The 17069-nt window shown below is 38.1% G+C and overlaps 1 protein-coding gene across 1 annotated transcript; it reads right to left on the bottom strand.

Moving 5' to 3' along the window:
• Positions 1-11364: 11364 nt before the first annotated feature.
• Positions 11365-16179, bottom strand: LOC117298674 (norrin-like). The gene is made up of 3 exons (XM_033781993.1): positions 16027-16179; positions 13187-13438; positions 11365-11608 (listed from the first exon to the last, which is right to left on the bottom strand). The coding sequence occupies exons 1-3, from the start codon at positions 16177-16179 to the stop codon at positions 11588-11590; spliced, it is 426 nt and encodes a 141-aa protein (XP_033637884.1). The 3' UTR covers positions 11365-11587.
• Positions 16180-17069: the final 890 nt, after the last annotated feature.

The following is a 17069-nucleotide window of genomic DNA, read 5'->3' as shown; positions in this document are numbered from 1 at the left end:
TCACAGATTTACATAAAACTTACACGGTCTAACGATGATGATATAAAAATATAAAAAAATCCATTGACTCTAATGTGCATTTAAGAAGAGCAACAACAACAACAAAGCACAGCTAACTAATTAACATGACAATTGTGGTTTCGATGGTGTAGGTGGACTACATGAGTTAATAATTAAATATTATAGCTGTGGGTGTGGCTTTTTTTAAGTTTAATTAGACCACTCATTTCACATAATAATGGATAAATCTTGTTGACTTTCCACTAAGAAGTTTAAAATCAACATCAAAACCCGATTAGCAAAAGCTAATGTGATAATATTCTATTGGTTTGAACTGAAGAAACCCCACAAATGTTTAGTTAAGATTGTTCAAAATAGAGACACCAAACCATCAGAAATGGAACCAAGTGGAAAACAATTGATAAGAAAGTTTGCATCATTTAGATCTGTGCCCTTTGTTGTCATAGATTCAGGGTCACTAGGAAAAAAGATAAGAAAACCACGAAATTAATAAGGAGTTCATTTTCTTATCAAATTGAAAACTTTGTATATGGTCAACTGCTTCGTAAAATCACTTAATCATATTGTTAGTCATTGTTTAAGTTAATACATCTTAGAGGCACTGTACACGTTTGGTAATTGCTAAAAACATATATTAGCATAACAATTTACTTCGAGCAACGGAGAGCTGTTTATAGCATAAAACATTGTGACACACGACTCCCTCTGAAGTAACGTAGTTTTTGAGAAAGGGGTAATTTCAGATCAAAATAATAAAAAACTTCTGGCCAGAAGCCTTTTATGCCTATCTGAAAGCACGCTAATTTGTACAACAAGGGTGTTTTTTTCTTTCACCATTTTCTTGCTACTTCAGCTACCAATATTGAGCCCAAATTTTCACAGGTTTGTTGTTTTATGCATATGTTGGAATACGCCAAGCAAGAATACTGGTCTCTGACAATTACCAAAAATAGTGCCTTTAAAGATGCAGAAGTAATCCCTTGCTAACAAGTAAAATTATCAACGTACCTTTACGTTCAAAACGTGAAAGCCATGTGTTGATAATGATATTGCTTGTATAGCAAGAGTGCTTGCATAGAAAGCAAGAGTAAAAACTCATTATCTCATTAAAAATCTGAGAATGACAAAACAATATTATGAGTTTCAATATATTTTTAAGTGGAAATATACATTAAAAAACAAATTTGGCTAATTTGTTTTTCTCACATTATTACATGTATATAACTTGTGCCATATTGTTAATCACGCGTGTATGAGCACAAATAGTATTGAGGTTTAGCTGCACGTTCCGCGTCAGAAAACTGTGTCGTTTTTAGCATACGTGAGGTTTACGTCAGGCACGTGCGTGCAGACGTCATACGTAAGCATGCAATATGAAGCCCAAAGTGGTGACGTCACACAGAAGCAACACGTTTTTTGACGTTCACGTTCACATTTCAGCTGGTGTAACGTGTTGCCAAACCTCACTAGTATTAGGATGTGATTGTATAAATCAAGTCAGCATTACGATTAACAAAATTGGTTTAAATTAGTTCAAAAAAATAGATTATGTTAAAGTAAATAATATGATTTAATACACACAGGCTTTCATATAATGAATACATAATTGATATGTATGTATGTACAGTTAGTATATGAATCCAAATGCAATCTGTCTAAACACGCTTAAACAACATTTAATTGTTCTTATTTCAAATGTCACACCATAGTTGTGTACTTTCAGATGCTTGATTTCGAGACCTCAAAATCTAATTCTAAGGTCTTGAAATCAAACTCGTGAAAAATTACTACTTTCTCGAAAACTACTTTAATTCAGAGGGAGCCGTTCTAAACTTTTATACTATCAACAGCTCGTCATTTCTCGCTACCAAGTTTTATGTTAATAATTATTTATTTAGTTATTACCAACAGTGTCCACTGCCTTTAATTAGTTATTAGCATAAAACCTTTCTTGGTAACGAGTAATGGGGAGAGGTTGATATTATTAAAAATTGCGAGAAACGGCTCCCTCTGAAGTAATTTTCCATGATTTCGATACCTCAGAGTTAGATTTTGAGGTCACGAAATCAAGAACACAACTTCGTGTTACAAGGGTTCTCTTTATTATCACGCAAGTGAGCTCAAATTGTCAAAGGTTTGTTATTTTATATTGAGATACACCAAGTGAGAAGACTGGTCTTTGACAATTACCAGTATTGTCTAGTGTCTTTAAAGTACAGGAGAATCAAACACCCCTGCTGCTGAGTTTGGATAGGTTGAGAATGGAAGTAGAAGTATATATAAGTATTACTTGTTATCTGTGCATTTTATTAAAATTGAGACTATATTATGCTTTGACAATAGTTAGAGTAGATCAAGAGTACTAACAGAAATAATCCTTGCATATAAATTTTTTTAAAGGTAGCAACTGATTGGAAATCCCTAACAAAGAGTAACACTGTTTATGCGACTTTGATATAAACATGTACAAGTACACCTCATTTTACTTTATTTTAATTTGAACAAAATGTGGAAAAAATGATTTGTGTTTTACAAATACCCCGACCCGAGTCCTTTGAAAAAAAATCCACATGCATTTTTCTCAGTTAGGATTTGAACCAACGACCTTCACCGACGAGCAGATGTCTTTCCACAAGACCTATAGTAGCGAGAGACTGCGTCCCTAAATGTAAAAGAATGAAAAACACCACTCTTTACATTTCGAGTTGTCCCTCAAATGGCTCTTTACAAAGAGTGGTGGTTAGTTCACTCTTCTAGAGGGGTTTCACTCCAGGAAAACATAAAAACTTGCAAAACTCAGTCAAAAAGAGTGAAAGACCACTCAAAACTGAGTTGTCGTTCATATGGCTCTTCAAAGAGTGCCCTTTCACTCTTTTGCATTTGGAGAGTGTTTTTTTTCTCAACAGGACACAGGAAAGTGATGAGAGAATCAGAATCTTAACACACAACGATGTATGGTTAATTGGTTAATAATATAACTAGTTTTCTTAACTGCTATTAAAAGGTGGAGTATATAAAGATTTTACAACTAAACATGTTAAGGCCTACTTTTTGCATTAAAGTAACTATTAAACGTCTTCTTACGGATCAGTTTTTATAGAATGAGCTTTAAATCAAAACAAATTCAAGAAGTATTTTTTATGGTATTTTACGAATTCAAATAAAATAACATTGTAAGATTTAAAAGATAATGCGTATAAGGTTGTTATTGTCCCATCTCGCGTCTTTTACCTCCTTCAAGTCTTTGTCTGTTTGATGGAGCCTGAGCCTGAACTTGCCCTGTTCAAGGTATAGCAACCATTCGTGTCGGGCGGAGAACTTACCCTCAGGATCATTGGACTAGGTCTGGCAATTGCTATGGGAGACTCAACCATGACCGGCTTGACAGGAAAGCTTTTCCCTGCACGGGGAATCAATAATTAATTTCGAGCCATCCTGAAATGTCGAATTAAGGCCGAGTCACACTACAGCGATAACGAAAACGATAACGATAACGACGCAAAAAGAACGCATTCTATTGGTTGAATTGCTCAACGCAGAATACGCTTATTCAACCAATCGAGGGCGTGCCTTGTAATCATTCTTGTTTTCGCTCTCGTTATCGAATTCCTGTGTGACCGGGTCTTTAACGCGATTACTTCATGCGGATACCCCACCCATTAAGTATGCTGGTGCAAATTTGAACTCCGTTACTATCATATTTTGGGTGTAATCGAAAAAAAATTGTCAAATTATGACGTCACTTTTGCACCAAAAAGTTGTAATTCCCAAAGTTTTACAAATTAAAAAATAATCACTATGTACTGATGAGCCGATGTGTCTATGGTCTAAGCTTTTATAAGAGTTCATGTTTATACCAGGTTATGTTATATAGGTTTTTCTGACAGCATTACCTCCACTTGTCTTGTCTTTCTTTAAGAATTTGTGGCCTTTCTACTGCAAGATTGTCCCATGAAAATGTAACATTATATTTGCATACGTTTTGTTACATTGTTATTGGGCCACTCAGTAGTTTTGTTAATGTTTCCCCCTAAAAATATTATTTCAAGATGAAATCGTTATGGAGCTACCCTGTATTTTATAAAAGAACAGTTTGTCCTCCTTAGCACTGTAGCAATTGAACCAATTTCTGAGAATTGGGTTGCAAATAGACCAATCCATTAAGCCCTGCCTCCTTACAAGTTGACCAATCACAGGCAAAGAAACCTGATCACCATTAGAGCAAAAATCACCAAACGGCTCAAATGGTGATCAGATTTCGCGGCTGTGATTGGTCAATGAGAAATGGGCGCGGCTTAATGGATCGGTGTATTGCTCCAGTCAACTTAAGTCTATCCAGCTACATAGAAGTTGTCTAATATTGCTACTTCCTAACTTCATGTATAAAGTTTTGAGAAAAATTGGCTGGAGCAAGGTGGTTGCATTATTACCCCTTGAGCATCCCTTTAAAGTAACCATGTAGAACGACTTCATACCTAAGTATCAGAAGCCCCCTCAAAAGGAAAGGCACTCGATCGCGCTACTATGGATAAAGCTTGGTGATGTTTGGAACAATTTTGCGCCACTGACATGATTGTGCCTCTAGGGTAAACAGTGTAGAACCATGTCACAGTACTAATGAAGAAAAATCATAGCAAGGATGACAAGCCAGATAGTCTGGTGGTGCTCATTTGTAACCATTTCAAGACATTTACAGGCCACACGCATTAGGCGTGCCTTAGAATAAATCATTGATTACGCATGCGCGGGTGTCAAAAAGTTCGTAGGAAAAATAGTCTCGCATCCGGGAAAGCGCCCATACCTATGCGTGTGGGTATTGGCTCTTTTGCGGTACGGGGAAACAAAATGCGCCCGGGGAATACATTTTCAATTTTCGAGCCACCGAAAAGCCTAATTGCTTGTGTGATTCGACGATTTTTGGTCAAATTATGACGACACTTTTGCACCAGATAGTTGCAATTCAGTCTTTATGCTAAGATGCCTATTGTCAAAACACCTTTTATCTATCTATGTTTCTAAACAGCAACCCGTCATTTTCTCTTTCTGAAAACGAAAACCAAACCACCACCCACCGTTTCAATGTCAAACCCGTTAAATCAATGCTAATACAGGAGCAAAAACTACCCCGTTCACACATCTGCAGGAGGGACAGAACAAAACATACAAGAAAACCAAAACAAACCCCCACAAACACACCAACCTGTGACAACTTTTTCCTGTTTTGCAATCGGAAGGAAACACATAATGTGGTTCAAACCCACATGGACAACTCATTTCGTGTATTTAGAATGGAATGAACATCTTATTTTCTCATTTCTCCACATTTGGAAAGAGAAAAACGACTATATCTACAAGCAAGCAAACAAACACAAACTTGCCATGGATTCCAGAATATCTTTCAGTTTCCCGCGCATCTGTTTGAGACCCACCCGAACCAGAGTAGACCACCACCTTAATACCCTCTTTGTGAACACAAAGGAATCCCACATCCAATCAACCACTGACGCATGCCCACACCACGTCCGCACTGTTAGTACATAGACACTTTGACCGCGACAATAACGCCACTAACCTCTGTCATCATGTCTACCAAACCAAGTCCCTGAAGCGCCACAGCAAAATCAACAATCTACCTTCAACTTCAAGCCCGAAGATCCAAGACCCACCGTCTCCCGCATCCTCTTCAGCTGGCAGTGACGACACACAGTGTGATGGCCAGCTACCTCTGTTTGACCGTGTGGTGAACTCCTTTGAAGCCCATTTCAGGGACATGATGGACAAGATCGCATCCGAAACCCCTGTACCTCGATTAAGACTCTCTGAAACTGATTTCAATTTTGTAAAACGTCTGGCGGAACTCGTGAACAAACTCACAGCCGCCAGCAGTCACATTACAACACAATTATCAGTCTTCAATAAGTCGATCCAAACCAACAAGCCGCCGACGTACTTGATGCACACAGCCAGGCCACCTCACCCACACCGAGGCATGACTTTCCAACCATCATTCTTAGAGGATTGGAATCGACTTACATCGAAGGCATCTTTGGTACTCGTCAGGTTGGCCATTGATGAGTACACGCACCAAGCCAAAGTGATCGAGGAGAGCATAGAGGTGGCCATGAAGTCTGCAAGAAGCGAGCTGGTAGCAAAATTCAAGGCACAAGAACTACGGACAGCCACGCAACTATTCAGTTACTTTACACGGCCCAGAACATCTGCGGACAAAGGTACCAAGAGGAAACGTGAGACGTAGAAACTCGTCAAACAGGCAAACTGGTCCTTTTCAGGACCAACCCATCTTCCATAGAGAGAAATATCATTGAATTGTCAACTGTTATTTAAAATAGCATATTTTACTACGCTAATTCTAAGTACATGTACTAAATGTACATGTATTTATTTTATGAGCAATAAACAAATTTCTCTTATCTTACCATGCAGAGATGCAACTTTCCGATTTAATCGGAAAACTGATTTTGAGCGTCACACACCGATTTTGTTCATGTTTTGGGGGGCTTAAAATCTAAAATGTAGAAATCTGATCGAAAACGTCAGATAATTTCCCGAACTATTCGTTACCACGCTGATGGCAGGCATGAACAAGTCTTGTCCCAAGACGTCAGTGATCAACGAGTACAGTACACAATATACAGTACATGTACATACAGTGCATACGATGTTATGACGAACTGTTCGTGGGGGGGGGGGAGGAGACACGCACTTATTTATGTTGATGTGACATTTCCTGGGCCCTTACGCGGACCCGGACCCTATCCCACGCCGTAAAGCTTAACACCCGAATGCTCCATTGCTGATAGATTTGCACATCTCAACTTAAAAGCGAGGGAGGGATCGGTGTCCCCAAACCACTTTTTAAAGAGTGGGTGACACAGTAAAACTCGAAGTATGGCGCTTCGATTTCGAGAACGGAGACACACACGATGGTAAACAAATCTAGGCGTAATGTTTTTCCTGGGGAAGATGAGGCCACTTAGCATTAAGTTACCTACTCACGTATTGCGATTCAAACCAACACCGTGTTCACACTTGATCCTGTTAGGAGGATCAAAGGAGGATCTTATCTCGAAAGAGCGATCAAAGGGAGGTCAACGGCTAGTGTGAACGCAATCAGGATCGGGATCAGATCCTCCTTTTCGACCTCCATTCATTGCGAGATCAGAGGGACAACGCTGTGTAACCTTCCCCCATGGTGTAACGTACATGTACATGGGGATTGTATGCATGTGCACTCTATCGTGAACTGGTCCCCTACTAATTTGTATGACAATGGTAACCAACATCACAGCGATTGCATAACTCACACGCTTTGCGTCCTCCAGAATTTTCAGTACCGACCTTTTTTCGTCCTTCATCTAACGTAAGCATATTGTTTAGCATTCAAACAAATTATTGTTAAATACATTTTTTATCAGTTATAACATAGTTATTGTCAGTTTTGTGTCTAAATTTTCGTCGAGTTCCGGTTATTTCAGGGAACATGCTCGCGCACAATCAATGACCTCGCACAGTAACCTTTGACGTCAGCTGAACTGAACTTCCGTGAACTATGCGAGATCAATGTGAGATCACACTCAAGTGTGAACGCGGCACAAAAAAGTTTGATATCGCTTTCGGGATCTGATCCTCCTTGGATCCTTGTAGGAGGATCTAGTGTAAACGCGGTGCAAGTTTACACTCAGTGGTGGTGGTCTGAAAAAGAACGGAAGACGAAATGTAGGTTAGTAGGACGTTATGACATGGAGCCGGATGTGGCTGCTAAAGGCCGTAGTAAACCCATATAACGTGTTACATAATTGGGTCTCAGAATTCATAACTGCAATAAACCTATCTTTCTGAAAGTTTGTTTATACTACTGCGCTATATAATGCTAATATGAGATGCTCACACCTATTTTTAAAAACATCCTAGCTCTTATTTTGCTATTTTCTATTAATTGACCATTGTTAGTTGCATTATGATGCAACATGCTCTCCAATCCTACCTTTTGGTGCGGCCCTGTACTGTTACCGAACCACTTTATGGTCCAGTAACTCATCCTTTCATACTAAACATCCTTTGTCCTCACCATTTTACTCATAGTTCATAGCCACCAATTGTTTCTGAAATAGAAACTTTGATTGGCTGTATTTTTCCCGCTTCTTTCTGGATCCTTCCCTTAATCCTTTTCCCCTCTCTTTTTCTGTAAATGGATATGTATTTGTTTGTAATTGTTTTATGCCTCTTGGATCGAAAGCTTAGGCCATCTACTTACTCATTATGCAAATATGATATGATATTTTGTTTTTGCAAAATAGGGTCTTAACATAAATACACCCCTTGCCGTTAATTCGCCGTCTACTCGCTCGGTGCCGTCAACTCCTCCAATATATTTTTAAAATCCACAAAAGAGGCATAGAACTGTCAACTAAAAGCTTTGTGTAGCTTTGTAATTATTAGGGATTGTGTATTAAGCACGTACTCGTTGATCGCTGACGTCTTGGGACAAGACTTGGTCAATTTAGATTTTAATACATTTTAGATTTTAAGCCCCCCAAAATATGAACAAAATCGGTTTTCCGATTAAATCGGAAAAGTTGCATCACTGCGTGGAAGAGAAGAGAAATTTGTTTATTGCTCATAAAATAAATACATTTAGTACATGTATAGCAATAACATGTATAAAAGTTAGCAATTCAATGATATGTCTCTCTATGGAAGATGGGTGGTCCTGAAAAGGACCAGTTTGCCTGTTTGACGAGTTTCTACGTCTCACGTTTCCTCTTGGTACCTTTGTTCGCAGATGTTCTGGGCCGTGTAAAATAACTGAATAGTTGCGTGGCTGTCCGTAGTTCTTGTGCCTTGAATTTTGCTACCGCAAAAGAAAGTCTTAATCGAGCTACAGGGGTATCGGATGCGATCTTTTCCGTGATGTCCCTGCAATGGGCTTCAAAGGAGTTCACCAGACGGTCAAACTGTGTGTCATCACTGCAAGCTGAAGAGGATGCGGGAGACGGTGGATCCTGGATCTTCGGGCTTGAAGTTGAAGGTAGATTGTTGATTTTGCTGTGGCGCTTCAGGAACTTGCTAAGTTTGGTAGACATGATGACAGTGCCGTTAGTGCCGTGGTGACAGTGATTATATACCAACAGGGCGGACGTGGGCGTGATCACTCAGGTGTTGGCAAGCTTTATGTGGTTGCGAGTAGTTGATTGGTTGTGGGGTTCCTTCGTGTTTACAAAGAGGGTTTTGTGGTCCAGTCGTTTTCAAAAAGATGCGCGGGAAAACTGATTGTGGTATTTCTTGATTCCTTGGCAAGTTTGTGTTTGTTTGCTTGAATAAACTGTCATTGTTTTTTTTACAAATGGGGAGAAATGAGAAAACAAAACATTTATTCCATTTCTAAAAAACGCAATGAGTTGTCCATGTGGGTTTGAGCCAGGTTATTTGTTTCCTTCCGATTGCAAAACAGGAAATATATGTCACAGGTTGGTGTGTGGGTGTGTGGGGGGGGGGACTGTTTTGGTTTTCTGGTATGTTGAGCAAGTATTTTTGTTTTGTCCCTGTGTGAACGGGGGTAGTTTTTGCTTGTTTTTTTTAATTAGATGCTTTGTGGTACTGAACCATAATTTCAGAGGAATTTGTTATATAAAATCCCGTTCGCGGGTATATGAAGGATGTGGTACCTTGTAACGTATTGGCATTGATTGGACGGGTTTGACATCGAAACAGTGGTTGGTGGGTTGGTTTTCGTTTTTAGAAAGAAAAAAAACCCGGATTGCTGTTATAAATAGATTGATAGATAAAAGGTTTATTAACAATAGCCATCACAGCATACAACTGAATTGCAACTATGATACAACATTATAACAGGTTAAAAGAACATCATTAAGAGAACAACAATATTATATACAATAACTTAATAAAATTCGCAAGCAAAAATGGGGAATAAAAAACAAAAAGCAACATCATACTGCGTACATTACTGATTGCCTAGGGTGATCTCTGTGAAGAGACTTTTTAATTTTCGAGCCACCCCGAATAGCCGAATTAGCGTGATTACTTCTTGCGGATACCCCATCCGAGTGTGCTGGTGAAAATATGAACCCCGTCATTGTTATATTTTGGCGGTAATCGACGATTTCTTGTCAAATTATGCCGTAACTTTTTGACCAAAATGCGAATTGTGCATGCCTCCACAGGAAAATTGTTCAGAACGGGGGTGGGGTGGGGATGTTAGCAGACACTGGACCCCTCTTCCATCATCTACATTTCCCTCACACATACTTTGTTAAATTGTACATCACAAAAGGTTTTCTATCTTGAAGAGTTGTACATTTGTAACTGTGATGATGACGGTTTCAATTTTTGAGATTGTATTTTTTTGGGGGGCGTGGCTAATGGGGGCACATCATCCCCACCCCATCCCACAAGTCTTTCTGGTTTTGGCCATTTTTAAATCGTATTACACCAGGTCATAAACTAACTACTTAAAATTTCACGTGACAAAATTACATCTCCTGCAACGGCCGCACATACATACTGTACATACTTGGTTGATTATTAATTGGTAAAACATGCATTTAGGTTGATAATGGTAGCCATTTTGTTAACAGCCACTTTCCATGTTCTTGTGAAATCCTTCCAGATGATAATTTGCATGCAAGCTCTCAACATTTCTGTATAAAGCTGTTAATTTCAGTGTGTTTGTGTTGGTTTTTGTTTTGTTTAGGTTTTCACATTTTGTTTTTTTTATTACTAGCCTATCCTATAGTTAAATTCTGCTGGGTTTTTATTAGTGTTTGATTCAATTCAAAACCACTGTTTATTTCAAGTACAGTCAACTCATTAGTTTCACGAGTGTGCTGGATCTATTTTTTAGTACTTGGTGAAAACAGATTTAAGATGTGTTGATTGTTGAATCTATTTTTAGAAATGATTTCCAGTTGAATTTCTTGGAATTGTTTGGTTTCTTCTCCATACAATTTCTATGTGAGATTTGAGTGGATCAAATAAATACAATTTGTCCTTGTTCCTATAAAAGTCAGTGGTCATTGTTTCTTTTTTTATCAAATTGCCTCGCGTTCTTATCCTCACTCGATTTTAGATTTACACTTCTCATTGCAAGCGAGTTCCCCAGAGCGATATTTATCAGAAATTCAATTTTATTTAGTAAATCTCCAAGTGTTCCCTTTTCCAGGTTACATGTTCACTACCACATTATTACAAAAGAATAAAATAAACGGCCTCCATCTTGAATTATTGCCGCCGTCTTTGATTTATCGCTCATTAACCAGTATTTTAAGTAGAACAATTTTTTTCTTCTTCTTGAAGAGGCCACAATTCCCTACATTTTGATAAATACATCTCCCCTTCACCCTTGGGGCTGCAACATTCTCCTATCTCTAGAGGACTTTTTGACTTTCGGCCCATGGCCTAATTGTTGCCCAATTGTTGTACGGTTTTCGTGATGAATTCGCAGTGGATGATTCCTTGTTGTATCTTCTGCATGGTGCGGTGTTGCCCTTCACTCCGTAAGTAACTCCATGACACAGTGTGCTGTACTTCAGTTCCTTTGTATCTTGACCTACAAGACAGTGTAATGTAACGAAAAGTACATATCATTTGAGTATGATTTCGAAAAGAAAAGTGAAACTCAATAAACCAACAAGTGGACCTCCGACGAGGTTTCTCGACATTTGCATTTTTCGATTAAAGGCAGTGGACACTATTGGTAATTGTCAAAGACTAGTCTTCACAGTTAGTGTATCTCGAAAGATGCATAAAATAACAAACCTGTGAAAATTTGAGCGCAATCGGTCGTCGAATTTGCGAGATAATAATGAAAGAAAAAAACCCTTGTGTCACGAAGTTGTGTGCTTTCTGATGCTTGATTTCGAGACCTCAAATTCTTAAATTGAGGTCTCGAAATCAACGTCGTGGAAAATTACTACGTCACTTCAGAGGGAGCTATTTCTCACAATGTTTTATACCATCAACCTCTCCCCATTACTTGTATTTAAGTAAGGTTTTATGCTAATAATTATTTTGAGTAATTACGAATAGTGTCCACTACCTTTAACATAACAACTCACGACCAGTGGTTATGTATAATGTAATGGTAGTCAGGCTGGTTCAATGCGTGCAACAAAATTGTATTGCTCATGTTCAGGTCTTCAGAATTTGTAAAGTTAAGAGAACACAAAGAGAAGTTGGGGTATCAAACTCTCTTACTTCACACTGACGATATGGTATGTTAGAAACATGTATATAACATGTTGTAATACTTTTGGTTTTAAAATTTCAACAGCCCGTTCTTTGTAATTTTTAGTTTTTAGTGCGTGCAGCCCCTAAAAAATAAAATAAAATAAAAAATTACCAAGAAGTATACCTCGGGGGAATGTTTTTTTGTCTTTTTATTTCAAATGTACAGCCCGGCACATGTTTGGGGCAATTTGTTTGTAAAGTTAGTAAATTAAGGTGCACTGCGCCTACAGAATATTACGCTATTGTACAACACTAATGCGCGATAAAGACGGATAAACTAATTAATAGGCATATTAAAACATACATAAAAACCTTCAATGAATTCTAATAACATTTCAGTATTCTAATTAATTATGTGTACTGTATAACCGTTTGTTACAATATGAAATGGCGAATAATATTAAAACAATTATCATTTGACCACAGAAAAGGGCCACTCCCATGGGACAACAAAACACAATAGTTCACGACATTGACTAAATAAAATATATCATCAAACAAAAACTACAATATGTAAACATTCCTCCATAATATTTGTTTCACGAGTTACGTACAGGCAGTGGACACTTTTGGTAATTACTCAAAATAATTACTAACACCTCACCTGGTAACGAATATTTGGAAGATGTTGATAGAATAAAACATTGTGAGAAACGGCTCCCTCTCGAAATAAAGAATCCGAATCCACTCAACTTCGTGTGACAAGAGTGTTTTTTCTTTCATTATTATCTCGCAACTTCGACGACCGATTGAGCTCAAGTTTTCACAGGTTTGTTATTTGATGCACATGTTGAGATAAACCAAGTGAGAAAACTTTGACAATTACCAATAGTGTCTTTAAACGGAATGTGAATTAATAAGTATATAGAAGAAGTAAAACAATGTTGTAAGTAATGACCGTTGAGCCAGAACGGCGATGTAATCCAATCTTGCATGCTGAACAGTGACATTGTAGTATGTAGCGGTATACAGCATACACCCTCTCATCATTTCTACACCGCAATCGAACTGCCTTCATCATTGAGCTTTGATCCTGACAACTACTACATCGATAAGTAAAGGGGTGTTTGAGAATACTACGGAAACCAATGACTGGATCAGCTGATGACATCAACTCACATCGGCCAGCACATCTCGACATCAAGACAACCTGGAACGGAGATAATACTCATATATTAATGTTGTAATATCCTCCAGTCGTTTAAAGGCAGTGGACACTATTGGTAATTACTCAAAATAAATGTTAGCATTAAAAAGTACTTGGTAACAAGCAATGGAGAGCTGTTGAGTACAAAACATGTTGAGAAACGGCTCCCTCTGAACTAACATACTTTCGAGAAATAAGTAATTTACCACGAAATTGATTTCGAGACCTCAGAATTAGATTTGGAGGTCCCGAAATCAAGCATCTGAAAGCACACAACTTTGTGTGACAATGAAGTTTGTTTCTTTTATTATTATTTCGTAGCTTCGACGTCTGATTGAGCTCAAATCTTCACAGGTTTGTTTTTTATGCATATTATGTTAAGATACAACGACTGAGAAAAGACTTGTCTTTGACATTACCAGTAGTGTCTAGATAGTATCTTTAATCTATAATTGGTTGCATTATTTTCCAGTCGTTTGAGGCTGGCTAACACTATGACTAATAGGGGGTACGGCAAGCTATGTCCAGCTGTGAATTTTTATTTTGAATTTGCCGCCAATCATCGTGTGTTGCCGTCAATTGTCGCCTATGAATCCGCTAGCGACCGCAGACGGCCCCAAAAACCAGTCGCGCCCGTCGGCAAATTCCCAACATGCTCTCTTGCCAATAACTCAACATTCTTGTATAATCTATGGGTATAATGTGTGTTGTCATTCATCCTGTGTTATAAAAAATACTGTATACACTTTTGAAATGACTGCCGAATAAAAAATATATGATTCTGGTGGAACAACTTTCCAATGACATCAAAAAGTCCGAAAATAATTCATACTTGGGTGCGCACTGCTCACTGAAGAAGTAGCCTACATCTTGGAGTGAATTTTTGTAAGCTCCAAAGGACTTACCTTTAAAAATTGGAAGGCTAATATTACCTTGCAGCCTAATTGTCATACCCTTTACCTAACCCTAACATAACACTAACCCTAACCATAAGCCTAAATCTAACTCTAACCCAAACCCAAACCATAACCTTACCTAACCCTAACCCTAACTCTAACCCTAACCCTATAACCCTAACCCTAACCCCAACCTAACCCTAACCTTAACCCTCACCCTGACCATAACCCTAACCCTAAACATGGACAACTTTAAAGGGTGTATGTACTTTTTGTAGGACAAAAAACACAATGTCCACAGATTTACACTAAACTTACACAGTTTGAAGATAATGATAGTAGAAAGCTTCCCTGAAATATTACGTGCTGAGGTGCTGTAGTTTTTGGGAAATGAGTAAAACAATGGCATGAAATTAATTTTCGTCTCATGAGACGAAAATTATTTTAAGCATTTACAAACGTATTTTCATGACATTGTTATACTCATTTCTCAAAAACTACAGCACCTCTGTAAGTAATATTTGAAGGGAAGCTTTCCACCATCATTATCTTCAAACCCTGTAAGTTTAATGTAAATCAATGGACATTTAAAAAAAAGTACCCAAATCCTTTAAAACAACACGCTAATCACTGGAACAGCAAAATATGAATTCAGAATTCTTCAAGAACTCCATTGATTCCCGTTCCCAACAGAAAAACAACAACAGTTCTTCTTTTTGTATGACCGTGCGTGACTGAGCACCATATTTATTTCAGAAATGTTCTCACCTTTGTGTTGGCCATCGCTTACTTTAATACATAAAAGGTTGAAACTCTCTCACCCCAACCCTCTGTACCAAGGCTGCTATGTTTCGTTTGGTTATTACATAGCCCTTACTCGTGTTCAACAAACTGCTGAAGACACAACTAATTTGTTCAGATTTATCCCAACAGCTCAACTCTGACAGAGATGTTTCTCTTGTTGGAATGGTGGCCAAGAGACAACCACCAACGGGATAACTCTCACTTTATCTTATAACGAAGTTACATGGCTCTATTATTATTATGCTCATTAGCTGCAGCTTGCTGTGGGTTTAATCAAGCCATTACCGATGTATGTGTGGGTCTCAAAAGGGGTTCATAAAATGAAATAAAAAACACTTGAAGAGTAATGTTTTCATCAAATAAGAATAATACTAAAAATGCTATTCATGGCCTGACGTTCTGACCCAATAGCAGAGGTTTTCTCGGAGGCTAAACATTACTTAAAGACAGTGGACAGTATTGGTAATTGTCAAAGACTCGTCTTCTCAATTGGTGTATCTCAAGATATGCACAAGATAACAAACCTGTGAAAATTTGAGCTCAATCGGTTGTCGCAGTTGCGAGATAACTATGAAAGAAAAAAACCTTGTCACACGAAGTTGTGTGCTTTCAGATGCTTGACTTCGAGAACTCAACATCTAATTCTGAGGTCTCAAAATCAAGTTCGTGGAAAATAACTTCGTTCTCGAAAACTACATTACTTCAGAGGGAGCCGTTTATCACACTGTTTTAAACTATCAACCTCTCCCCATTACTCGTAACCAAGTAAGGTTTTATGCTAATAGTTATTTTGAGTAATAATTACCAATAGTGTCCACTGCCTAGAGTTAAATATTACTCTTGATCGGGTATACACATGCATATCAGTTTACAAAACAAAAGTTACAATACCTTTTCGTTGCAATCCTTCTTTGGATGTCGGACAGTTTCTGTGTAGAAGTACCGGGTGCACTGGCGATTTTCATCTACGGTTGAAGCTTCTAAAATACTGAACAAAAACATGACAGTAAATCCATAACCGATGATCAACACACGAATTTCCATGGTAGTTGTTTGAAATTAACTTAAAGATGGAAGTTTGATTTATAGAGAACTCTGATTGTATTGCATCGTCAATGATAAGTATATTTCCACGCAAGAGTCAGGATTGTCACGTTGTGTGCGTTCGAAAGCTTGATTCTGTCTACCAACCATTCAGGAATAAATCATGACATTTCCTTGCTAAAAAGTTGGACTCCCGGAGATGTTGTCAATTAGCTGATTTGGTAGCACATTACGGGAAGCATTGGCAGGAGCAAAATCATATCAGTCGGTTCTCTAGAAACAAGTGATACGTTGAAGCAGGTGTATGGTTGAACCATTGCGAGAATGATGTGGGTATATGGAATTACTAGATAGACGCCATCTACACCTCCCTCCCGCTGTCTACAAATCAAGCATATACACCTCACTGTGTCACAGTTGCAACTTCACATATCCTTAGTGTCAAACATATTTAAGTGATACTGATATTGACAGTTTTTCCCCAGTGAAGGTGCACAGTTTATTCGTATCATATGCGGTTTCAATTTAAAACTGTATAATTGTAAACACTCCGAACTTCTTGCTGAAAAACACAACATTTTTTTTTCCAGAGAACTATAATCAGCAATGAATAAAATGTTCTAAATTCACATAATGTACAAACGAAGAGTGTTGCTGGAGTAGTCCAAGTGAAAGGAACAACAAAGATTAAAGGCAGTGGACAATATTGGTAGTTGTCAAAGACTAGCCTTCACAGTTGGTGTATCTCAACATATGCAAGAAATAACTAACCTGTGAAAATTTGAGCTCAATCGGTCATCGAAGTTGCGAGATAATAATGAAAGAAAAAAACACCCTTGTCACACGAAGTTGTGTGCGTTTAGATGGTTGATTTCGAGACCTCAAGTTGT

Source organism: Asterias rubens, chromosome 13 (assembly GCF_902459465.1).
Source record: "Asterias rubens chromosome 13, eAstRub1.3, whole genome shotgun sequence".
Classification (NCBI taxonomy): domain Eukaryota; kingdom Metazoa; phylum Echinodermata; class Asteroidea; order Forcipulatida; family Asteriidae; genus Asterias; species Asterias rubens.
The sequence above is the reverse complement of the archived record's forward strand: the minus strand, read 5'-3'. Positions and strand labels throughout refer to the sequence as shown.